At 36.2% G+C, this 27,374-nt stretch overlaps 1 protein-coding gene across 3 annotated transcripts; it reads right to left on the bottom strand.

Moving 5' to 3' along the window:
* Window positions 1-606: 606 nt before the first annotated feature.
* Window positions 607-26,455, bottom strand: LOC132104298 (stromal membrane-associated protein 2-like). 3 transcript variants are annotated; one of them, XM_059509670.1, is made up of 11 exons: window positions 26,184-26,455; window positions 26,023-26,061; window positions 25,796-25,930; window positions 8,428-8,561; window positions 8,265-8,350; window positions 8,089-8,167; window positions 7,934-7,993; window positions 2,519-2,591; window positions 2,319-2,440; window positions 2,026-2,197; window positions 1,569-1,926 (listed from the first exon to the last, which is right to left on the bottom strand). In XM_059509670.1, the coding sequence occupies exons 3-11, from the start codon at window positions 25,896-25,898 to the stop codon at window positions 1,619-1,621; spliced, it is 1,137 nt and encodes a 378-aa protein (XP_059365653.1). In that variant the 5' UTR covers window positions 25,899-25,930; window positions 26,023-26,061; window positions 26,184-26,455; the 3' UTR covers window positions 1,569-1,618. The 3 variants fall into 3 exon arrangements, with proteins under 3 accessions (XP_059365655.1, XP_059365653.1, XP_059365654.1); XM_059509671.1 differs by having other exon boundaries at window positions 26,298-26,445; XM_059509672.1 differs by adding an exon at window positions 607-841 and having other exon boundaries at window positions 1,658-1,926; window positions 25,796-26,454.
* Between the last annotated feature and the right edge of the window lie 919 nt (window positions 26,456-27,374).

Below are 27,374 nucleotides of genomic sequence, written 5' to 3'. Positions count from 1 at the left end.
ACTAAAATGGCTTGAAATGTTCATTTATGACTACAAACATGCTTCTGATGAGATGTACTGTATATAGACTGTTACATACATATCTATATGATAAATTGTTTCTGAAATGAAGCAAGCTTTGTTAACTGAAACTAAAGGTACTGTTGCATTAGCATACCTTTGGCAAAACACTATGGGCCAAAAAGGTTAATTGTATATTGTCAACAGTGAAGTATGAAGAACAGCTCACACAAAAGTCACTTTCATACCAAGCAGGTTTCTGTTGGTCAATGGGGCAAATTCAAAAGCAAAGCTGTGAAACGTGTAACATTCAGCTGTGAAGTGAATGACACTTCTATTCTCTCTCTGAGTATGTGACTGTTTGAAGGCAAGCATGAGAATCTGGCTCTGTGAATGAGGGAGGTAGAGGCTATGCTTCAGTTGCGTTCATCTACTCGACTCTCCAAAGTGTTTGCTCCTACAATCTGTTCCCCTTCTGCTGTCAGTCAGTCGTGGCGCCAACCAATTCAGACATGCTGAACCACTCTCTCTCTATGACATCACTTCCACTCTTGTGACCAGAGCACTGGATTTGAACCGGGAGCAGCCGCCCCACCCATCTGTGTCATCTGTGAGAGAGACAAAAGAAACCGTTATTACAGGCAATTAACAGAAAATAACGGTGACGCTTTCATTTTGTTTAATCTTATGCTAAACCTGTGTGATGATTTTGTTGTTTTTTTCCTCAGAGAAAGGCAAAAAGATAATCATTTTACCAATTGCTTTTGGCAATACAGAACCAAACTGAAGCTTTCAAGGAAGAAGATCGTCACAGCCTCATGTTCCACAGGGAACAAACAAACTTCAAAAAGAGTTAAAAAGTATAATAAAAGCATCATAAAAGTGCATCTGCATCTTCATAAGCCACACTACAGCTTCATGTGAGGAACAGAATAAATTTAAAATCACTGAAACATTATGTTAGGAGTCATAAGAGTAAAAACAATACTGTTTAAAAGTTTAGGGTCGATAATAGAAGACTTACTAAGGCTGCAATTATCATAAATCACAAATACAGTAAATACAGCAATATCTGTGAATTATTATTACATTTTAAAATAACCGCTTTCTATTTTAATACATTTCAAATGCAAGTTATTCCTGTGACGACAAAGCTGTGCTCCGATTTCCTATTATTATTAATGTTGAAAGTTATTCTGCTTAATATTTTTATGTAAAAAGTTTTTTTTTTTACTATCAATAGAAAGTACAAAAGAACAGCATTTATTTGAAATAGAAAAGTTTTGTAACATACATTTTATAACATTATAGTAAGCTTGCAATATAGCAAATGAGTTGTGGATACTCTTATTGTGCTTTCCATTCATGATAAATATATGGAAAAAAGCTGTACATTCTTCAAAATATCTTCTTTTGTGTTTCACAGAAGAAAGTAAGTCACACTCGTTTGGAACAACACAAGGCTGAGTAAATGATGACAGAATTTGAATTTCACATTTTTAAATCTTTCTAACTTGATTTCTTGCAATAACAAACAAAATGGATTTGATTTGAATTAAACATACATGACAACATTTTTGGGCTATCACTGTGAAAAAACAAAAAACTAAATGCAGTTTCAAGTCAGCATGATAATTGTGATTTGGGTGCTTGTTACCTGGCTGATGTTCCACTGCAGCTGTTGGGTCTGCTGTGCTCCATACGCCTGCCGAGGAACTGCTGCCATGCTTCCCATCATCCCATTCTGCATTCCCATTACGCCCCCCTGCACCCCTGCCATGTACGGAGGAGCAGTATGTCCCAGTATGTTCATCTGTGGTGCCATCATAGGCCCCATCATGCCCTGCTGGGCACCCAGGGCCTGGTATTGGCCGTACCCTGCAGCAGGTACATAGCCCATCTGGGTTGCTCCCATATACATGCCAGCTAAAACAGAAAGAGATAAACAAGCATAAACAGTACAAAGCAATAGAAAACAACATGCAAGTCACTTCAAATATGACTTTATCTTGAAACTAATCTCACCAGGAGCAGCCATATTTGTTTGTGGTGCGGTACTGCCATACAGTGACAAGATTGTGTCCTTGGACAGCTTTTTTCCACTGTCCTCACTTTTGGAGGGGGGATCCAGGAAAAGGCTGAGGTTTTCGGGCATTGATGCTGCTACCCGTCCAGTGGGCATAGACCCTGAGCTAGGCTACAGTGGGGAAAAAACAAAACACAAACTACTTGGTTCACATGCATTAAATCACTCAAAAGGTGGATCCAAGATAGTCAAAGAATGGAGTGAAAACTCTGGGCTGTATGAAAATCTTTACCGTGCTCCTGGAGGAGTTGGAGCTGCTGACGGTGGCAGGCAGAGAGCTGAAGAGGTCGAGGGCAGGACTGAGTTCAGTGCTTGGTTTGCCATTGGAAACTGGAGCTTGAGGAGCAGGGGCATCTGGGAAAGAGAGTTTCAACATTAAGCATCTCTAATGTGACTGCACTGATATGTATGGTGTGTTTGTTAGCTTCTCACCTAGTCCTAGTAAGTCATTAACAGACTGTGACTGTTTTGGACTGTTTTTGAATTGTTGTGACTCGTCTTTTTTCTGTGAGACAAACAAACATAATCATGCGTTTATGATCAAAACACCATTTTGTTATTTAAATAAAAGTCGTTCAGTCAAGACAACAATGTGACGGTCAACTTGGAAGGCTCCTTTAGGAAATTCTAAAGTGATTTTAAAATGAAAATGCTTTGTGATTGTGTTCAGTTTATGAGTATGGGTATGCAGCATAAGGTAAGAACAAAACATAAAAGTTTCTTCAAGTAACATTAACTACAATTTTAATCATAATTTGATTAAAACCACTACTGAAAAAACTAGGAATTCCAGAAGGAAGCGCATAGCTCAAAATATTCTAATTCTCTCCCAGGTTTTAGGTCTATAAACTAACCTCCTGGTTCTCAACATGACTTCAACATGGCTTCAATAGGACTTAAAATTAATTAGGGTGCTTTCACACTTGGTTCGATTGCCTGGTCCAAACCAGAGTTCAATTGCTCCACCCTCCCACCCTTTTTTTTTTTGGTACCAAACCGCGGTATGCTTGTGTCATCAGAGTGGCAGCTGTTTACCCCGTTACTATGCACAGGATGGCAAAATTTTTGGATTTTGAACATTGATTAATTTCTAAAGCGCCAACACAGAACGGCACATGTGTCTACAGGTGCTGGTCATATAATTAGAATATCATGTGTTCCTGTAGCTCAAATGGTAGAGCATTGTGTTAGCAAGCGCAAGGTTGGGAGTTCGTATCCCAGGGAACACATGTTAGGAAAAATTGTTAGCTTGAATGCAATGTAAGTCGCTTTGGATAAAAGCGTCAGCTAAATGCATACATTTAAATTTAATTTAGTTTAAATATCATCTTAAATTCGATTTATTTCACTAATTCCATTCAAAAAGTGAAACTTGTATATTATATTCATTCATTACACACAGACTGATATATTTCAAATGTCTATTTCTTTTAATTTTGATGTTTATAAATGACAACTAAGGAAAATCCCAAAATCAGTATCTCAGAAAATTAGAATATGGTGAAAAGGTTCAATATTGAAGACACTTGGTGCCACACTCTAATCAGCTAATTAACTCAAAACACCTGCAAAGCCTTTAAATGGTCTCTCAGTCTAGTTCTGTAGGCCACACAATCATGGGGAAGACTGCTGACTTGACAGTTGTCCAAAAGACAACCATTAACACCTTGCACAAGGAAGGCAAGACACAAAATGTTCACTGCAAAAGAGGCTGGCTGTTCACAGAGCTCAGTGTCCAAGCACATTAATAGAGAGGTGAAGGGAAGGAAAAGATGCGGTAGAAAAAAAGTGTACAAGCAATAAGGAAAACCGCACCCTGGAGAGGATTGTGAAACAAAACCCATTCAAAAATGTGGGGGAGATTCACAAAGAGTGGACTGCAGCTAGAGTCAGTGCTTCAAGAACCACTACGCACAGACGTATGCAAGACATGGGTTTCAGCGGTCGCATTCCTTGTGTCAAGCCACTCTTAAACAACAGACAGCATCAGAAGACAAAAAGGACTGGACTGCTGCTGAGTGCTCCAAAGTTTTGTTCTCTGATGAAAGTAAATTTTGCATTTCCCTTGGAAATCAGGGTCCCAGAGTCTGGAGGAACAGAGGAGAGGCACACAATCCACGCTGCTTGAGGTACAGTGTAAAGCTTCCACAGTCAGTGATGGTTTGGGGTGCCATGTCATCTGCTGGTGTTGGTCCAGTGTTTTCTGAGGTCCAAGGTAAACGTAGCCGTATACCAGGAAGTTTTAGATTTCATTTTCCAACAGTACTTGGCACCTGCAGTGCACACAGTGCCAAAACTTCCAGTACCTGGTTTAAGGACCATGGTATCCCTGTTCTTAATTGACCAGCAAACCCGCCTGACCTTAACCCCATAGACAATCTATGAGGTATTGTGAAGAGGAAGATGTGATATGCCAGACCCAACAATGCAGAAGAGCTGAAGACCACTATCAGAGCTACCTGGGCTCTCATAACACCTGAGCAGTGCCACAGACTGATCCGACTCCATGCCACGCCACATTGCTGCAGTAATTCAAAAATGAAAAGAAATAAACATTTGAAATATATCAGTCTGTGTGTAATGAATGAATATAATATACAAGTTTCACTTTTTGAGTGGAATAAGTGAAATAAATCCACTTTTTGATGATACTCTAATTATATGACCAGCACCTGTATTTGTCATGACTATAATGCAAAGGTTCAAAAGAACGCCAGAGTCAATACATTCTCTCTGCTGCAGAGCATCAGTCGTGCTTTTCAGGGAAGCGAATGACACAAACCCTTAAATACACAGTCTGAACAATTCATAAGGCATTAATAACAGTTCACTTCTGTGATTGATTACGATTGCGTTCATATCAGAAACCAACTGCACCAGTTCGCATGAACCGTACCACAGAACAGCCTTTTTAGGTGGACTCTGGTACGGTTCGCAGATGCGCACACGAGAAAACAGCGTTCACATCATCCAAACGAACCAAACTCTGATGTCAATTGAACCCAGGTGCGCACCAAAAGTACTAGTGTGAAAGCTCCCTTAACCCTTTCATGCATGAATTATGATAACCTCAGTCAGGATTTTTTTCCCTATGTGTTTTTATTGCTCTTAGAGCATGAAAAACAAGAATTGATTTTTATTTTATTTTTTTTACAAATTTTTCAAAGAGATCTTCAGATGTCCACTTGAGTGGACAGCATGCGGTTGGTTTAAACTGAAGATATACTGTATTAAATATAAGACAATAATCAAACAGATAAAGTATGTGAATTTAACAAACTAATCAATGCAATTATATCAAATAATGTGAAAACTATTAAAAATATGCAAAAAATATAAATGCAAAATATTGCAATGGCTTCATAGCACTTCGCGTATCTATGATATCAGAACATGAGGATGTGATTCCATCAGAATTTTCTACAGCCTGTCAAGGTACAACTGTGGAAACCACTCAAATCTACTACGAGAGCTGTAATGATAGCGGTTGCCAGATAACAAGAGTTTAAATCTTCCAATCAGAGCTCCACTGTTACAAGGATACATTTTCTGCCCGGTGTTTGCTTATTTTAAGCAATCTGGCAACCATGCGCATGTGCTCACTCCTCATTGCGGAAGAGCCGCCGACGATAATCTGAAAACACTAACAAGCTGGAATTGAGCGATCTAATGAAAGCGTCGTTCAGCCGGTCTGTGTTCTGTCGTGAGATCTCAACTGTATTGTTTGCATTTGTGATCGCAAAATAAATGCACTTACTCGACCGCTGATGTTTGAATAGAGAAACATAGGCTATGCCCATTTGGAATTACTATTGGGGAATTTCACTGATATGTTTACCAGTTTCCATAATATAGACAGAGAGAATGCAAAAGTCTTTGGTATTCATTTATATATATTTATATATAAGAAATAGCTATGTGCTTCAGCAACTAGCTCCCCATCTAAGAGGATTTTTAGTGTCAGTAGGAACATAGTTTCATGCCACAGAGCTTCTCTTAAAACCACAGACAGTTGACAGACTTGTGTTCTTAGCTTAAAAACTGCTAACATAAGCAGTTAGCTTATGTAACTGAACTATGTTCAGTTACATATAGGCCTACATGTATTCATTAATAAAAAAGCAGTAAGTGATCTCTTGGTCTAGATTTTTTAACTGCTTAAATTAGCTGTTTAATCTAAATGTTTTTTTTTTTAATGGGCAAAAGAAAATCATGTTTTATTTTTTATTATTTAAATGCAAACATATCGAGATATATATCGAATATCGTAAAAAATTTGACAATATCGAGATATCATTTTTTTTTGTATATCGCCCAGCCCTAGATCAAGATGGACATGCACATTTCTATCATAGCCCTCCTCTGAGAAAACCTAGCGATACATTTTTTCAATCTCATCTGAAATGATCAATGTTGGGGGTAACGCATTACAAGTAACATGCATAACCCATTCAGATTACTTTTTTGATTCTACAAGTAAAGTAATGTGTTACAAGTAACATGCATTACCTAATGAGATTGCTTTTTGATCTAACAAGTAATTAACTACAAGTAATGTGCATTACCTAATCAGATTACTTTTTGATGTAACGAGTAAAGAAACGCATTACAAGTAACATGCATTACGTAATCAGATTACTTTTTGATGTTATGAGTAAAAAAACGCATTACAATAACACACATTACATAATCAGATTAATTTTTGATGTTATGAGAAAGGAAACGCATTACAAGTAACATGCATTATGTAATCAGATTACTTTTTGATGTTATGAGTAAAGAAACGCATTAAAAGTAACATGCATTACGTAATCAGATTACTTTTTGATGTTATTAGTAAAAAAACGCATTACAATAACATGCATTATAAAATCAGATTACTTTTTGATCTAACAAGTAATGCATTACAAGTGTCATACATTATGTAATCACATGACTTTTTTCAATGTCAATGAAAACTACATTCTAATAATACAAATATATTTATTTACAGTAGAAAAAGTCAATGCATATTAAGTTTTTAAGTTTTAAATTTCAAAAACAATATTCACATTATAATTATGAATTGTAGCTGAAATATAGCCATTGCATGCATGACGTCCACTACAGTGGACATGTGATTAATCAGAGTTTTCTCTCAATCTAAAATCAAAACTTGGAAAATTTTACTGTGATATGATTCATTAGATATTGCTTTATGCTGCAATATTTTTTTTTACCTACAAGAGTCTCCTAGGATAGAAGGAATGGGTGGATATTCTGGAGCAACTTGGCATGTCTGACTGACCCTTGGCCATCTTGGTTTGGAGGGGGAAAAAATCGAAACACAAAGGCTTGCCACTTGGTTGCAATTTATAGGATGATGCACCAGGGTCCAATGAAGAGATTGATGTGCAACTTTGCCATAAAAACCCGTGCAAATTCAAGAAAATGCTTTTTAAATAGCTGTCCACTGTAGTGACCACTATGCGTGAAAGGGTTAAATTGATAAATTATTATGAATGTAAATAATAATCCAATTCTAATCTAAATTAAAATGATAAAAATCTAATGTATTTATTTTTTTATAAATTATTATCATTATAAAAATAATAAAATGTATTTTTAATGTTTCCTGCTCAATATATATATATATATACATATACATATATATATATATATATATATATATATATATATATATATATATATATATGTATATATATATGTTTTTTTTTGCATTTATATCAATATTCCCAGTTTATATTAATACAAAATCTGAAAAGCAGCAGCTGCCGTAAATACAATTACTGATACTATACGATATACTAAACTGAAAAGCTAAATTTCACAAACGCTAAAACCCACCAGCTTCATCTTTTCAAAAACAACAGGGGCATCTTTTGTTACTGTCTCACTCTTTTCTTTCTAAAAAAAAGGAAAGAAAATTTATTTTATTCTTTCACAAAATCAAAGTAAATAATTACAATGAGAATTTTTCATTCCAAAATCTCATGACTTACCCTGAAAGACTGGATGTTAATGCATTTATCCATATATTTCTTCTTATCATATTTGTCACGGATAAAAATCTCAGCAGCTCTGTAAGATTTAGCTTAAGGAAACCTTTAACATGAGGGGAGAATAAGCTTAAACATGCATGCACACACATACTATATATATAAGCGCTAATGGATACTGGTCTGTCTCTGGGCGCTGGAAGCACTCTGGTAAAAAGGCCTCATATAGTCGCCGAGCTTTGGCATTCCCCATCTCCTGAACAGACTGAGCACAACACAAACACATCTATATCCATCAGCCATATACATAAATCATACATAAACAGGGCCCATAAAGCCTACCTGTATCTGCTCATGAGTCCACTGGTCCAGGTTTATGGATTTAACTCGTGATATGTGCACGCCAAGATTGCGATGAATTCCCGCACAGCGGATACAAATGAAGATTCCAAGATTCCAGGATGCCCATCTGGGACCTGATGGGCATAGAAAATAATAATTTAAGAAATCAGATATGTAATTAGGACTACAGTTCAATATACTTTTTTTTTTCAGGAATATGAAATCATAATAATAATGAAATAACTAATACTGAAATGACACTTTATACAGATATTGAAATGTAAAGTATTTCATTACTTCTTTAAACACTTTCATTTTATCAATCATTGTGGAAGAGCAATTAATTTCCCTGAATTCTCTCATTTATTCAAAAAAATGTATATATATCTTGAGCAGCAAATCAGCATATTAGAATGATTCTGAAGGATCATGTGACACTGAAGTCATGATGCTGAAAATTCAGTGTCACCATCAAACAATTAAATTACATTTTAAAATATGTTAAATTATGATAATGTCACAGAATTTGACACACACAAAAAAAAATATTTAAGTTATACAATTGCAGATGGTGTCTCATATCATTATGCTTTAAAATTCAACAAAGTCCTCTTTCCTGTCATCACAATTCAACTTCCTGTGAGGTGTGGCCAAATTCTATGAAAGGAAAGCGAGCCAGTTCTCAAAATCAGAATTCAGCACAACCCTGGCTGAAGCAATTGAATGAGTCAGTGAAGGAGAGAATGGGCAGAAAAACACAAACAGAAGGGAGCGAGAGATAGAGGGAGCCTGCTGAGGAATGATATTTACATTCTCCTGCTTGGCATTAGAAAAGTGAAAATAAGAAGCTTCACGCACTGCAATGACTAATCCAGTTTGGACAGTCATGTGGACACGCTGGCACGATGCTCATAACACACACCCATCAGCCCCTGCAGCATCTGTAGTCCTTCCCACTGCTCTTAAATCACACGTGTATTAATACACACAGGAGTGTATATATATATATATATATATATATATATATATATATATATATATATATATATATACACACACACACACACACACACACACACACACACAGACATATGAGTTATCACCATTGTCCCCCACTTTTTTTTTCCTTCAAACACATTATGTAATGGTACTCCCCTGAGACATGAGCAAGCTTCAAAGACAATGCCAAAGAGGATGTCTGAGCATAAGTATTGAGCTTTCCAGTTGAAGTAATATCAGTTTTGGCCAATAGGTGGAAGCACCACATTAAGTTATTGTCCTGGCTGGTCTCCTGATGTGATGTCACAGAGGATTGTTGTGGCAACATTTCTGCTTAATTGCTTCGAGTTCTCTGAAGCAAGCACACATCATCCTGGGACCGTCATACCTGCTGTTCACACAACGCACCAGCTGTGGTTATATTCATCTGAGTGGATCTAATTTGACACAAAATAGACAGTTTGCCTCTAACCTTCAGTAAGCATCAATTACGGCACACCCATAGGCCATTCGCGTGCATATTGCATACAAAAGCATTTTTAAAAAAGAATTAAAAAAAAAACTATTAGTAGTAAAAAAAAAAAAAAAAAAAAAAAATTATTCAGCAAGAATGAACTAAATTGATCAAAGGTGTGAGTTAAATATTAGTAATATTTATTTATCAAATAAATTCTGTTCCTTTGAACTTTATATTTATCAAAAATGTATCATAGTTTCCACAAAAAAAAAAAAAAATAATAATAATAATAATAAAAAAAAAAATAAGCAGCACAACTGTTTCCAACAATGTTTCTTTGCACCAAATCCGCATATTAATGATTTTCAAGGATCATGTGACACTGAAGACTGCTGCTGAAAATTTTATTTTGCCATCGCAGGAATAATTACATAAAAAAATAAACATTAATATAGAAAACAGTTATTTTAAATGATAAAAAAATACAATAATATTATGTTATTAAAAAATAATTTTTTTTTTTTACACAGTAACATTTTCCATGAATATTTGTATAATGTTATTGACAAAATATGTTTATTTCTGACTACACAAATTATCATAAAATGTTACAGTATGTTATAGTAAGTGATATGTGCTTGATTCAATAAAAAATAATCGACTCAGGAATTGGACTACACTGGTCGTGATGTATGTTTTTGATCCACTGAAAAGAACTTTAAAAATAAATAAACTAAATATTTGTAAAAAGAATTGTATTTCACACATACATATATACCGTATTTTTCGGACTATAAGTCACACCTGAGTATAAGTCACATCAGTCCAAAAATACGTCATGAGGAAAAAAACATATACAAGTCGCATTTATTTAGAACCAAGAACCAAGAGAAAACATTACCGTCTACAGCCGCGAGAAGGCGCTCTATGTTTTCAGTGTAGGCTACAGGAGCACTGAGCAGCATAGAGCGCCCTCTCGCGGCTGTAGACGGTAATGTTTTCTCTTGGTTCATTTCTCTTAGTTCATTACTCTTGGTTCATGTCAAATTAATTTTGATAAGTCGCACCTGACTATAAGTCGCAGGACCAGCCAAACTATGAAAAAAGTGTGACTTATAGTCCGGAAAATACGATATATATATATAAAAGTTATGTATGTGAAATAAGTGAAATAAACTAACAAAATCACAACTGAACTTCTGATTGAGCCAAATATTATTGATTGATTGATTGATTGATTGATTGATTGCTCTTGTATTGTTATTTTCTGGCGATTATCTAATGCTATTTCAGATTCACTCACCACTAAACTGCACATAAAACAAATAAATGGTGGCTGGGTGCTTTAGATGTCGGTTCCTGTCTAAGTGGCGGAAGTGGACCAGACTGAATTCGGGAAAATCAATGGAGAGGTTAGGCGAGACCACCTAACCTTGTTTGTTTAAAAATTGCTTTGTACCAAAAAAGCTCAGAAAGCATAAATCCAATCATGAAATCTGAGCTCTGATATTTACGGTGCTATATGTGTTCATTTGGCCCTTAATGGAGCACTAGGGTTTTGGTTTCCATCTGCACTATGCTCACGGTCACACTCACATCTGTGATTTGGCATTGGCTCTAATGTGAGTTGGCCCTGTGCCAGAGGAAGGGGATATTCCCTACAGGATGCATACTGGTTTACTGCAGCTGTATAAAACACAATTTTCATGAGCTTGTGTGCTGTGTGCCTCTTTGGATTACCTATTCATCCCCCACCTACAAATATCCCTCCTCTCTCTCTCTCTCTCTCTTTCTGTCTCCCGCTGAACCCGCCTGCATGGCTAAGGGGTAATCAGCTTGAGTGGTATTACTGGAGGACGTCGGCTCAAGCACAGGGAGAGAGAGAGAGAGAGAGAGAGAGAGAGAGAGAGAGAGAGTTTTTGTGTGGGATGGAGGACGGACTGAAGAACATGTGTGGCTGTAATAAACAGTCAGGCAGGTTTCAGGGTGAATCACAAAAGAGATGCATAACAGAACAGAGAGATTCCCACATGCAGATCACACTTCGAGAGAACACCAGTAAGAGCCCGAGAAAGGACAAATGCCAAGCCACAAGTTTCTCAGTGGTACTTGCTAAGCCAAAGATCACCATGCTTGTACTTACAGTTAGGGATTTAAACCCGGTGGGGAAATTATTCTGCACTGTTATGACACATTGAATAGGCAGTTTATGGTTGAGATGAGTGTTTTTTTTCCCTTTTTTAGGCTTATAATTTTAGACCTGATGATGAAACAAGGAATGAAACAATGATCACTTCTGATAATTTTTTAAAGTACATGAAGAAGCATGAGAGCAGAAGAGCTCTCCTGAATCAAACAAGAAAGAAAGAAACCCAACAGGGCCACTCAGAAGAGAAGCATGGACTTTGGTTGGACCTGCTGTGAGAGGATGTGTACCGAACAAACATGGGGCCTCACACACACACACAAACACAGACAGTAAACACACTCTTTTTAATAAATAGAAATGAAAAAGAGCAACATGCTTGGTTAATACAGATCTGCATTCAGATTCCCTGCTCATTAGGATCCAAATGTATGGACAAACTTGTTCAGGATGCATCAAGCCACATGGATCGATTAAGTCATGTCTCAAAACAAGAATCTGAGTAGCTCTAAATGGGTCTGTACTGAGAAAAGCATTATGGGGGAAATCACAGATTTCACAGATATGGTCATTTTTCAAATCGTCACATCATCAGCCCGTGAGATCGACGATACACAATATTATCGTACATGGGTGGAGCAAGAGAGAGAGACTCTTTGTTCTTGTCATAGCATAACTATCTGGTGTTTTAAACCGCGCAGGTGTCAGAGAGAGAGCCTATGGAATCACAAATAATCGAAAAAATATACTTTCAAACAGTGGCAGACTGGGACAGTAAACCAGGCCGGGAATTTGACTCCACCACAGGCCACCTCTGCTGCTGCAGTCACCACCACCCAATTCATGTGTCCACCAGACTGCTAAACTCTTTGGCTCTTTCAGTTGTTTGAATTGGGTGATACTTAAAAATAAAATCCTTAGACTGTGGACGGGCAAAATAATCAAATGAAGTATCAAGAAGTATCAAGGCATTCACTGTCTCTATCATCTTTCCCTTAATCCCCCTCTCTCTCACTCTGCACATTGAGTTTCAATGCAAATAAGCACTTTCAATAATCTATATTAATTATGCAGCCATCAATTGTATGTTCCAATGATCACAGTCCTACTACTGATGACCTTATAAATTATAAAAGCACATATTTTTCTAAGAGTATAGCCAGCATGTTTAGTTTTGCTAATAGCTTAAACTTTACCTGAAGGTTCCTGCTTTGACTCAAAAGCTGAACTGTCCACCCCATCTTGTTCAACAGCAGGAGCACTTGCAGCACTAGTGCTACTGATGCTTCCTTCGTCACCTTCAAAATAAATAAGCATTGTACACTATGCTACATATGGTAGTCTAGAAATGGAAAATCAATTTCTGGTCAATTTTGGCACAAAAAAAAATACTGTATCTTCATATGTAAAACAGAGTGCTAGTTTGTCATTAAGATGCTCTTTTAAACATCTATCATTATATACATTTCTACATTTGTATAATATATATATATATATATATATATATATATATATATATATATATATATATATAAATAATCTATTGTAAGTCGCTTTGAATGAAAGCGTCCTTCTGCCAAATGATTATGTAAATATTAGGGTGAAACAGTTCAACTTTTTCACAGTTCGGTTTGTTTAACGGTTTTAGAGTCACGGTTTCGGTACAGTTGTATTTGCTATGTTTATGGAAAAACTATACTTTCAAAAAATAAAAAATAAATAAATAAAACAGCACAAATAAATACAATAGAGTTAAGATAAAAATTTAAATAAACTGACTTTCAGGTTTTTCTTTAGGTAGGTCTTGCATTAGTTTTTAGGTACAGAAATTAAAGTAATCAAATATAAAACAGCATTGCATTTTACTATTGCATTGCACTATAAATTAAAGATAATTTTTTATTAAAGTAAAAAAAGCTTTTTAATCAAGAGCAGTGAGTGATTTCTTTGCTGTTGCTGTTCGATTAATATAAAGACTGTTACTTTAAGAGAATGCACTGATACAGTGTTCGAATTAGTATTGAACAAGAGTGAATGATTTGTAGAGTTTTTTTTTTTTTTTTTCTCTCATCGCTGATGTTGTAATGTCTGGGAATCCAGAATGCGCTTCCATCAACAGAAACATATATTAGCTGAACCCTGTTTGTTTTACGTGTTATTTATAGTAAACCATATTACAGATGCTCTGTCAGATTTAAGTTGAACAGCAGTCCCAGCGCGTGCTGAACAGTGTGTGGTAAAATAAACGGTTCGGGTTTTTTCAGTGAACCGTCCCATCCCTAGTAAATATAAATGTAATTCTGACCGGCCTGCTCCCTTACTGGCGAACAAGACTGGGATTTTGCAACAACTTGCTGTGTCTGTGGCCAGGGCTTTTCTCCTTTTTATACGTTCCGTCTCTGCTTCTCCTTTGCGTTTACGCTCCATTTTTTTTGCGCGATTTTCTAAGATAAAGCCTGCCTCTGGATATAGCCAATTAGGCAGTGCTTCGCTGATGTTTGGTCATGTGGTGGTGTTATTTTCACTCAGCGATCGCCTGATTCGTAGATTCATAAGACTGTCAATTAATTCGCAGTTGCATACCAGCCTATTGCACGTCAGCCTGATTGACTGCACAGTGGCAGCCGGCAAGCCAGAATGACCGCCAGGCCACCAGGAAATGTCCCGGTGCTCCCGATGGCCAGTCCGCCCCTGCTTTCAAACACACTGATATAATATAAAAAAAAAAAAACTGTATTTAAAACAGCTAGTTCATATATAGTCAGACGTAACTGTCATTTCGCACGAAAGTTATCAGTCTAAATGTTCTGCAAAGTCAGTCAACGGTGAAAATCAATAGTAGATTTCATTTAAAGTCCAACAGTTTAACACTAATATTGGACATAAACAAACATGTTAAATATAAAGTATTCAACACGGGTAAGTTCATATATTTGGAGTAAAGTTGACTGAAATAGATGCATCAGTCATCCAGCGCTCTCATGGATTTAACGAGTTATCTGAGTCAAAGCGTTACAACTTCTCCATTGACTGCAAGCTCTAATCCTCTTTTGCGTGCGCATGTGTGTGTGTGTGTGTGTGTGTGAAATGCGGTGCTGAAGTGAAAAAGCTGGGCCGTTTGATAGCTGAATTATAATAGGCACCTAATAAAAATAAAAATAGTTATTATTATTATTTAATACATTATTAGGAGAATGAGCCTAATATGGTCTCGACTATCGACAGAGACATCTGCTATCGTCAATATCTCTGACTATCGTCTCTTCACAGCAGTTCAGTCAGTGTACTGTTTGAGTACATGAATTATTTCGGGATATTGGTTTGTTTTAACTCAGAGGGAGAGTCAGCCACATTAAAAAAGTTAACATCTTAAGTAATTTGTGGATTAATGCTTATTGGAGACGCGAACTGTTTTAAACGATTCAGTTCAATTTAGTGAACTGGTTCAAGAAGATCCGGTTACATAGAATGATTCGTTCGCGAACCGGATATCACTACACTGTTGTGTTTTGAACCCGCTCACAACAGACACGGAAGAGAAGACAATGATGAATAAAGTCGTAGTTTTTGCTATTTTTGGACCAAAATGTATTTTCGATGCTCATAGTCACATGGACTACTTTGAAGATGTTTTTCTTACCTTTCTGCACATGGACAGTATACCGTGCACACAGTTTCAGTGGAGGGACTGAGAGCACTCGGACTAAATCTAAAATATCTTAAAATGTGTCCCAAAGATGAACGAAGGTCTTACGAGTTTGGAACGACATGAGGGTGAGTTATTAATGACATAATTTTTATTTTTCAGTGAACTAACCCTTTAAATAAGGTGTAACAATAAAAACTCCATGATCACGGGAAGAAGGAGGCGGGAACTGGCGGACAATCAAATATAAACTTTAATTACAAAAAGACAAAACACAACTAAAACCCAGGCCTGGACCTCTCTCGTCCTTCACTGTCGTCGCTCCAGTTTTATATCCTTCCATTCTTCCGTGGGACTCGAGACCGGTGGGTCGAGCAGGTGTCGCTCATCTCCAATCACTTCACCGGCCTCGCTCTGTTCCCATGTCTCTCGGCCCCGCCCCACTCGTCACATAAGGGCTGCCAAAAGCAATGTTAGGGTGACAATACATCCTCTTTTTCCTGGACACGTCCTAGCCTGGATTTTTATATTGCCTAAATTGTCCAGGTTTTGGCTTTGTTTTCCTGTTTTCATACTTGCTGAAGGTAATGATCAAAGTATATTGACCGATAACATTGCAGGCATTGTACATGAAGGTGGGATCTACAGAGAGCTGTTAAAGTGATGCGTACATGGGTACATATTAGCGGTGCATTCCAAACAGGACACATCGCCATCCGAAGTGAAAACAATTATGGCCACAATACTGAAGGTCCATTCCAAACCGAAGTGCTCAAAACTGGCCACTTCAGGCCCCCATGATCCTTTGTGCAAGAAAGTTGTTTGACGTCACAGAGTTCGCCTTTGCCTATAAATGTATGTATAGTGTTTCTATATACTGCAATATTTAAGTTAGATTTGGTACATTATTATGGTCACAATGACATAGTACTTCAACAAAAATAATTTTATAGCTACCTTTATCAGTCAATTCAAATGTTTCAAATACATATTACATATACAAATATACATTACATTTGACATAAAAGACGATTGGGGGTCAACAAGCATACAAAATGTGCAACGAAGACACCTCCTTGATCGTCTCGTTAAGATTACGCAAAAGTGTGTTCAAAAAAAAAAACTACACCCTAAACCCCAAGCTCTCACTACGGAGGGTAAACCCTTTGAAGGGATTAGGGCACAGGGATGAACCCTTCTGAATGGAACACAGGGTAGGTGTGTTCGACTTGAAGCGCTGCGCATGACATCAAATTATCGTGAGAGCTACGGAGAGCAGACGGCTCCTTTTGCATTTAGATTGCTCTTGCGGTACTTTAATATCACACACCGAACTGCTTCAAGTCTAACACTGGATATTTTAGGCAATATAGAAATCCTGGCCAGGACGTGTCCAGAAAAAAGAGGGCAAATGGTCCCCCCTAGGCAATGTTATCTTGTCAAATTAAAGGTAAACTCTGTGAACTGCAAAAATTATGTTGTTTTTAGAAATTATTTCCTGAACACTCTCTCTGAAAAAATAAAACAGTTTGATGCAGATTCTAAAGATGAAGTCTCACTTTAGAACATTTGTTCATATTTTTCTAGTTTATTTTACCTCTTCAAACATTTTCCTAATCTGTAAAGTTCACTTACAAAACGCATACAGTGAAGCACATCATGTGGTATCCATTTGAATAAAAGACTTTCATTCATTCCTTAGTTGTGCATAAACTACTAGAAAAAAAACTACTGTGTAACAAACAATGTTACAATGGGAGATATATATATATATATATATATATATATATATATATAAATATATATATAAATATATATATAAATATATATATAAATATATATATATATATATATATATATATATATATATATATATATATATATATATATATATATATATATATATATATATAACTTTGAAAAAAAATAACAAAAATAATAAGATAATAATGATACGAATTCTACTAATAAGAACTATAAAATACACTGAGAATTACTAAGGGTTAATGATCTTTAAATGTTTTGCTTCAATTCACTTTATCTCTCTCTCTCTCTTTCTCTCTCCCTGTCACTGCGTGTGTGTGAAAGAAAGTAATGGTTTGATTTGTGCGCCTTCACACTACATTTTACAGTACATTAAATACAGGTGCACCGCGTATCCATTCAGATGAACTGAATAAAAAAATTAAAAAAAACATCCTGATCGCCTGACGGAGAGTGAAACTCTGAAGCGCGAAGTCAGAGAGTTTTCGCGAGTGAAAATGTATCTGTGCTAAACTTATACTTAGAATTTATTAGACATTGGCTAATATCAGACATCATTTAGTCGCCAGAAGGAAGATTTAGTCGCATATGCGAGGGATTTACTCGCAATGTAGAGTGTTGCATACAATTCACTGCAGTTTCTAGCTAAAATGACCACAAGTGGCAGTAAAACACTAAACTATTTTATTCGTTTTCATACAGATGATCCATTAATTAATACATTTTCACGCAGTTTATTGCACAATAGTATGTCAAACACTTTTACCAAAGTGCACGATATGTAATATTACATTTTGACATTTCACATTGGACATTTGCATTACTCCATTTGAATGGCTTTTCTGATGAAGTAAAATAGCTTGGTAGCTCGTGTAGCCGATCTGACTCGAACCAGACAAATTAAAGAGTCGATCAGGGCTGTGTTTGAAACACGAGCCGAATTCCTCAGTAAGGCAACAGGAAGTCATAAAACATTCTGTGCCACACTTCCCCCACCCAGCAGAACCCGACTGAAATTCCTAAGTGGGGGGGGGGGCTTTGAACCTCTGGTCTCCACAGAAATCTTTGTCAAAAGATAATGACACAGAAACTGTCTTTTCTACAAATATATAGACCAAGATGAACTCAAAAAGACTTCTAAATGCATATCAGTCCATCGCTTCACTCCATATTTATTTATGTGTAACACACACATTTGACTATCATGTTTATAATCACTTATTGTGTATGGCTTTTAATAACTATTGGATAGCTTAAAGATACATATTCGTGTTTAGTGTGTACGTGTTCGAATCTGTTAGCTTGAAACAGTCCTGAACATCAGTTATTTGTCAAATGTATCATATTCTTGTTATAGGAATCATGTCCAAAATTAGACCAAAATTAGAAAATTCGGACCACGTGCTTGATAAGATAACATATGATTTATGATACCCCCGAGCCAAGTCAATATCTGATTGGTCAAGACAACATTTGAGGTGTGGCCAACAGGCCAGTTTAAATACTCAGGACACCATAAAATTCTGCTTTTAGTTTTAGCTTCTAGCTTTGCTCTGCTATTAGTCATGTATGCTTTTAGTTTTAGCTCTGCTTTTGCTATCAGTCATGCCAGCTTTAAGTATGCTTTTAGTTTGCTTTTAGCTTTGCTTCTTAGCTTTAGCTTTTAGCCATGCTGTTAGTCATCACTGTTCTTTGAGCGCGGTTCCAGCGTGCTTCGGCCTGCACGCCTGCTGCTACTTAGCCACGATGAGAAGAAACACTACCTAGTCTCGTCAAACTTTACTTCTTTTCTTTTCCGTTTGAGAGTTTCGTGTTCTGTAACGCCGTGTCGGACCTTGACTGCCCGTTCAACTTCAACCAGCCCACACAACTCTGCATTGTCAGCTAACGCCCAACCACGGGCTTCCCAAGACGTCACTTCAACGACTACTGAACTTCCAGCCAATCAGCGACATCGGGAAACCCCTTTCAACGACAACAAAGGGGACTCCCTTTTCACAGGAGACGCAAGTAACTTTACCTCCAGACTGTGACCTTTACTGGTGTAGGCCTATCTAATATAATTTTAACCTCATTGAGGAACTCAATGCGATGGTTAATTAAGTGATTGATGGTTGTTCATGTCTATGCAATTTCACGTATTGCTGTAAACTTGGGGTTTCACATTTCCATTCTTTTAAACTCATTCTTTCCCTATGGCCATCCTTAAAAATATTTTGGTTTGCAGTAACAGTAATTTTTCGGTAAAAGGGTCGGTAGATCGGTCTATATTATTTTTTTCAAGTTTCAATGTAAAAAAATAAGTACATTTTTGTGATGGTGATGACGTCGGTATGAATTTAAACAAATTAGCATATCGTGACGTCACTGACTGGGTCTTCAACCCGTGCCTTCGGTCGCATCATTGCAAACCTCATTTTGATGCAGGCTATATAGACCACAAACAAATTTAAATCTTTGTCAAAAACATGTTTATTGCATGAATTTCAGGTGAGAAAAAAAAAATGAGGTACTGTTTTACTTGCATCCACCGCGACGTATCAATTCAACCTACAAATGAGAGAACATTTACTTTGCTTTCTTGGGTTGTCACTTTTGTGAAAAAAATCCTGTTTGATTTGAGTGACGAGTGTTCATTGAATCGATTGTAAAATCGATTTTGCATGTCTAAAGTTTTATACGGCAAATAACACCAAATATAGGTAAATCCACGGACAACAGGCAGGAGGAATGTAAAGATTCAATATATTGGTAAAGACCAATAGGCTATTTCTGATGATTTATTGGCGTGAAGTTACGTGTAAAATGACAAACAGGAGTGCAACATTTTCTAAAAACAATAAGCAGAGTGGACTGCCATAATGCAAAACATTTACGATTAAATTTCAACAACAACAACAAAAAAAAAAAAAATCGCATAGGCGATTTTCTTAGGCTATCAAAAAAAATATTTTTTCGAATATTCGTCGAATTTAAAATAAAAATCCACATTCGAATGCGCATATGAATTTTAAGTGTGCATTAAGGAAGCTGCCTTATGAACCCCGGTACGTGTTCCATTCCATCTCGCCGCGCGCACAGCTGTGTCTACACAACTTTCAAAGGCGGACGAGCTCGACACGCAGTATCTGCTTTCTCATCTTTCACCTCGTGTACGCGCACGAGATGCGATGACAATATATGTGTCATTGCATTATAAGGTTATGTTAGCCTATCCAGTAGAAGCCACTTAAAAAAAAAAAAATCAATGTGGAGGCTACATCTTGTTTAGGCTACATCAAAACTGAAACCAAGCCATTCACACAGAACGCATATTTCGCGCATCTCATGTTTTTAAATTAAAAAAATGTATCCTGTGTGACTGGTTTTCCGCCCTTTTTATTTATTTAACAATGCATGCATACATGATGCTGTTTTGTTTATAGTTCTTTAAGCAACTTAATTAATAATAATTGGTTCATAAACATTATTTTAAATATTATGTTTTTTTCACAGTCATGTATTCTAATGCTTTGAATAAACATGCTGTAATATTTTGCTCGATGCGCTATCTTGAGCCTCAGAAGAGAAGCAAAAAGCTTTTCTTCACCCTAACTGAAATTATGCATTTAAAATTCGAATACAATTCGAATTTTCATCATATTTATGTAAAAAATTTGAATTTAGATTTTTCAGCTATTTTGACAGCCCTAGGCGATTCAAGCCCGAAACTGTATGAGACTGAATACCGGCTGAATTCACATTTCTGTTGTAAAAAAGAGAAAAAAATCATTTTCTTATTTTCGTTTTAGAAACTTGTGTTGGTTGATTCGTGCTTGATTCGTGCAATAGATTTTCGAACATAAAGTGACATTCGACACGGTCACGGTTTTAGACTAGAGAGGAGAAGGGATGGGAAAAGATCTGGGCACAGTTTTTCCAGAACTTCGTGCCAAGTTAAAGCGGTGTCGAGCTGTTTTAATGAATTTTTTTAGATTTATTATGGTGCCCGAACCCGTATGACTTTGAACAGTGACCGCGAACATTTCGTTTACTGCAGCCGCAGCCATCATTACCAAGCGCGAGCCGTTGACTCTGACAGTGAGTGAGAGTATTAGAGAAAGCGAACGGACAGGCCACAGTGTGACATCCGTGTAAACACAGATGACGTCAAGGTTTTTTTTAATTAAATAAGATTGTAAATAAGATTCATTTGTATGTAGGCCAAGGCAATTTATATATTTACAATACTTACTTAAATATAATTAATAGTATTTTATTGCGTTTGTATTAGTTGTTTGAAGAGTAAAAAAATAATTGATCGGTCTTAACGCAAATTTACAATCGGCAAGTCGGTCGGACTAAAAGCAAAAAAAAATAAAAAATTGAGTCGGTGCTAAATTGACAGGGTCGGTCGGGTTACGGCAAACAAGAATATTTTTAAGGATGGCCTAACTTTCGATCTTCCTGCAACTGAATGCGTGAGTTCATGTGTTAGATTAGTTTATATGTCTTAGATTTATCTAATAAAGCCTTATTCACATTGAAAAGAGAAGTATCTTGTGTTTTGTGCTTACAAGTTAATGTCTTAAACTGCCGATCTTGTTACTGTGCTAATTGATAGTGTTTTCACTATACTTTGGATATTAATATCCAGCGCAGACTTGATATTAAATGGCTCGTTCAGTGAATCGCAGGGCGTCTCAGTGATCAGCCGTGAAACAGTGATTCTGTTCAAATTCCCTTTAAAATCTTAAATGATTCCCTTTGAGCTCAATTGACCCGTTTCCCTTACACTCGCCTGGTCCTTAAAACTCAAGCCACTATAAAAGAGCTCAAACACTTATAGTAGCGAGCTGAAATGACATTATTGCTTAAGCAAATATGTTTTTTTTTTTTTATTTTAGTGCGGTCAACGTTAACGTGTTAACGCATGCGATTAATTTTTGTCTGGTTTAACGTGTCAAAATATTTAACGCAATTAACGCAGCATCCGTATTTTCTGCCATCCGTTGGCTAGCTTTACATTATATGATCACGCTCTTATTCATTTAAATGCTTTTAAACATTTCAAGCACGGCAAGACAAAAGAGAATGCGCTGTCTGTGAATGCCTTTATGTGACACACACACGTACACACACACACACACACAATGCATAGACAGGGCGCCAGAATTCAGTTCTCTTAAGCGCTTGAACTAACAATAAACATCCCAAAGTGCCAGTTTTGTCGATTATCCTCATAAGATCAATCTTAAATGATTTATATAAAGTCTAAAATGAACAAAAAGAGTTGTGAAAGAATGAGGCGAGATCCATAGACAGTATATAAACGGTGAGATCCGCGTGTCTGTCTGCTCTTAAAGGGACAGCAGCCAATAAAGCTTCTGTCTGCTCTTAAAGGGACAGCAGCCAAAAAAGCTTCCAGTCAGTAAAGTTAAAGAACAAAGGGAACAGAGAAAATGACTCGCTGCTCTTGACTAAATAACTTTTGTAGCTTTAATAAGGATTAACTATTTAATTTATAGTTTATGCAGTGCAGACTGCATATAACTTTGATAACTTTATTAAATTTCTGTATATTTCCTAACTGTTAAGACAGGAAGGGCAGGAGTAAACATGACATTTATTATGGGTTTATGTTAGCATTGTTTAAAGTTTACTTAAATTAAAAACTGTTATATTTTTGAAGCCTAATAATAAATGTAAAAAAAAAAAAAAAAATCAGTAGCTGTATTAATATCAGTAATACTGGCCTTCATTCATAAAAAGATGTCATTTAAACAAGTATTTAAATTTAATTGTGAAATTATTACATTAAAAAATATATTAAAAACGTACAAAAACATTTCTTTTTTTATTGTGATTAATTGAGATTAATCACAGAAAAAATTAGTGATTAATCTAGTTAAAGTTTTTAATCGATTGACAGCACTAATTTATTTATTTTTTTATGATATCTCAAGTTTGTTTTTGTTAACACTGGTTACAATGGTGCTACGTCATTTTTAAATGCGAAAGAGCATTTACCGGACATTTTACTTAACTAAGTGTTAATAAATGACCAAACAGCAACATAATATCAATAAGCTTGGGTTGGAACAGAAGTACACTGGCTCCTCAGTAAGAGACTGAGAGGGTCTATAAGGGACAGTCATGGTGTCCTCCAGCATCACATCCTCAATCCACTCCAGCCTCCACGGTGATATCTCCATGACAACCACAGAACAAGAGAATGCAAATGAGCCTCATACCAAGGTGTTCTGGGAGAAAAGGGCACAAGTACAACCACTTCCATTCTCTGATTTCCATTTCATTCAGCAGTTTAAACACAGACTGCCCCCCGCATTCAATCAGACTGCCACTAAACAATGGAAAAAAGGAACTCAAAAGATCACACACAATAAGAAACAGATAAGTGCGAGTGTTGACAAAACTAAGAAGAGATTGCACGCAGTTCCTGCTGTTCAAGCAGCACAATGAATCGATTATTAAAAGACGGCATCAGTTGAACTCCAGAGCCACTTGTATTACTCTCATGACTGCAGCTCAACTTTAAATTACAGATTTGAAAGTGAGCTTCGCAGCCAAAACAGAAGGAAAGAAACATGCAGTTACCATCACGCAAAGTTGCTAAGGTGACAAGCCATCAAAAGGAAACCTAGACTGTACTAAAACACACTCTAGATCAGAGTAACTGTAGCTTCCTGCCACAACACCACAATATCTGGGCCTATTTCTGAGTGTGTTTGCAATCATTTACCATGGACATTTTCAATAAAAGTTCATGCAATTTTAATGACCATAGAGAAATATTCATAGTAAAGTTTCTCAATTTATCCAACATTGGCAGGTGTGGCATAAAAGTTACTTTTTTGCCCTGCATTCAAAACACATGACAGGGCTCTTTAACGATAAGAAAACTCTTCCCTATTATGCACAAACAGTCAGAAAACAAATAATCCATGCTAGTGGAAACTGTGTAGCCTTTAAAGAGAGACAGCATTATTACCACACCTAAACTCTTCAGCACAAGTTGTAAGTTCGATTTTTGAACCACCTGCACCATTCAGATCTGTGAAGACATAGTATCACTATAGCAAAGTGCTATCCAGAGAACTAGTAATGAGCTCAAAAAACACAAAATGTCAAAGTATGCCAGTTAACCATTAAACACAATTTCAGCCACAGTTTAAATACAAAATACAGTTTTTTTTTTTTTTCCGTGTGAGTAAAGTCCACATCTGTACATAATGTATGTGAAATCGACTCGTAACACTTGTAAGCCTTGCTTGACCACTGCAAGCTACTGTTTACAATACTGGCTTGATTCTGACATGGAGCTGTAACTGAATTTCACTGCTTGTAGAATTGTTTCCCTTTATTCAAAGCGAGGAAATGTTGTGGCTGTACTACACTTGTTTCTTGCCTCCCAGGGCAACAACATTTACACATAGTTGAGCTTTAGAGGGTATGAAAAAGGGAACAAACATTTGTTACACAACCAAGTGACACATTCAAAGAGCAAGCAGTGGAGCATTCAGATAGGACATCAGGAGTGTGCAACTGGAATACGTTTGAGAGAGGACATCTGAAGTTTACGATTTTTGATTAAGTTTAGTTAACAAGGGTGTTTATAGTAATTTCATATGTCCCAAATTCAGTGGGTAGCAGCCAACCAGCTTATAAAAACAAAGTAATTTAGAACTTAATCCATGCATGTAATCCTATTGTAGGAGACTCCAAACACAACACAAGGAACCGTAAACATGGCATAATAGGGGCACTTAAAGTATAATTGGCATTTACGCTGAACAATAATGTACTTAATCTCTAGGATGGCAAGTTTTGCAAAATTCTTTTTTTTTTTTTAAACCAAATCGTTTCATACGCTTGTTGATACAATCAAGTGAATTTGTCATCTTCATTAGAGTTGGTCATGTTCGAAAGAGATTCTTAGTCCAGAGAGTGCAGTGAACGAGTTGCTCGGTCAAGATCAAGAACCGCTCGGACTGATTCAGTTCGATTCGTGAACCAACCATTCCAGGATGTTTCATAAAGCCTAAGCAGATCACAGAAACTACCGAAAACAATTGTCTCTACAACGTACTAGTTTACGATCTTTTTTTAGAAAACGCGCAACCCAGAACGGTTCAACTAATTCATCAAAAAGATCCGATTCAAAAAGAACGGTTTGTTCACGAATCGGACATCAACAGCAACCAAACTGAAGTAAAAAAAAAACAAAAAAAAAAAAAAACACAGGGCCTAACCCAAACCTCTCATACACAAATACTTAACTACATAAACTCATTTTCTAACAATTTCTTTTTTCATTTGTTCAATGAAAATATATACTATGAAATATGAATCTTACCTTTGGCGTGACAATCAGCGCAAAACTTGTTTTCCTCTAACGCCAGAAGAGATGTGAGAACAGCCTGATAGCGGTCAATATCTTTGACTGATTTACCCGTCATCTTTAAAAAGCAGTCTCTCACTGATTTACCAGCTCCGTAAAAAAAATGAAAAAAATAATAATAATCAGTCCAACGCTGCTGAGAATTTGTTCAGAATGTTTGTTTGTGTGTTAGTGAAACACACCGGGAAGCGGATCGCTGACTGTCACAAAACCGGCTGCCGCTGCAGATGAAGAGAGAGAAAAAACACCGTTACTATACTTCCGCTAATCTTACCAGGAAGAGGAAAAGCATTGAATCACGGCTGATATAAAAACAAAACCATATTCTTCGCTGTAACGTTACATTCGCTGGTCCTTGACACGCAACTTTCCACCCGCAGTATCAGAGACACATCGAGCACATTCAAGCATTACACTTCAGTATTACTCTTCTCAGCTGCGCTTATAGTCACCGCACTTCCTCTGTGGCATCTGATTCTGATCTTCAGCCATGTGCTGTTTAAAACATTGTTTTTCTAAAAGACCGCACAACTAAATCCAACGTCAGATAGACAATTGCGGTCGTGATGTTCGCTGTTCAATCAGGTGAATTACAACCCGTTTGTGTAATTTTTAGAATTGGGGAAATTGCGCCACCCTGCGGAGACAAACGACACTGCGCGCATTGATGCTCGTGTTGGCACGCAGGAAAGACGTTCTAAGGATAATTTCTTAGTTACTAAAGGTATCGAGTCAAATGCGTAATTACACAAAGATATGTTTCCATCTTCAGTGGTTTTGTACTGTTTTCACAATTAGTGTTAAACACTAAAAACATTGAATTGTGTGCTTCTTTTATCAACAGTTTTAGGCCTAGCTGCCAGTGAGGCAAGACAAATACAGATTTTAACAAAAAGGTTTGAAGCATATGTATTTTAAAATGTATTAATTACAATGTTTGTGTACATTTATTATTATTATTATTATTATTATTATTATTTAGTGTTTACATTTGGTTTAAAAGGGCAAAATAATATAGGCCTATTATTCAGTGGCAGATCTCACTATCACAGCTCATTCCATATCAGTGTTGTTATCATTAACAAAAACTACAGCTGAAAAAACTATTGAAACATTTTTGTTAATTGAAATAAAACTGAAATAAAATACAATAGAAACATGAGATTAAAAACAAAATAAACTGAATGAAGATTAGACATGCTGCTGTGGTGGTGATTAAATTAAATTAAATGTTTAGTTTTAAGTTACTGAAAAAATAAAAACTGAAATAAAAATGAATAAAAACTAGAAATGTTTAAACTAAAATATTACAAAAACACAACAAAATTACTACAATTTAAACATATATATATATATATATATATATATATATATATATATATATATATATATATATATATATATTTATATATATATATTAATGTGTTTGACCTGTAATATTTTATTTAGTTAGTTAGTTATATTTTATTTTATTGTATTTTATTTTTTTATAAATCCACCCTGAGAAATATTAAAAAGTGTGACATCTTGCCTA

The sequence above is a fragment of the Carassius carassius genome, chromosome 25 (assembly GCF_963082965.1).
Source record: "Carassius carassius chromosome 25, fCarCar2.1, whole genome shotgun sequence".
NCBI classification, from domain to species: domain Eukaryota; kingdom Metazoa; phylum Chordata; class Actinopteri; order Cypriniformes; family Cyprinidae; genus Carassius; species Carassius carassius.
Note: the sequence above shows the minus strand (reverse complement) of the source record. Positions and strands in the feature narration are given on the sequence as shown.

What these genes read in the sequence shown, in the direction of transcription:
- LOC132104298 (XM_059509670.1), bottom strand. Translation starts at nt 25,898, where the DNA reads ATGACGGGTAAATCAGTCAAAGATATTGACCGCTATCAGGCTGTTCTC. An exon ending in CGCTGATTGTCACGCCAAAG is followed by an intron (nt 8,562 to 25,795) that starts GTAAGATTCATA and finishes TATGCCCATCAG; the next exon opens with GTCCCAGATGGGCATCCTGG. An exon ending in AACAAATATGGCTGCTCCTG is followed by an intron (nt 1,927 to 2,025) that starts GTGAGATTAGTT and finishes TTTCTGTTTTAG; the next exon opens with CTGGCATGTATATGGGAGCA.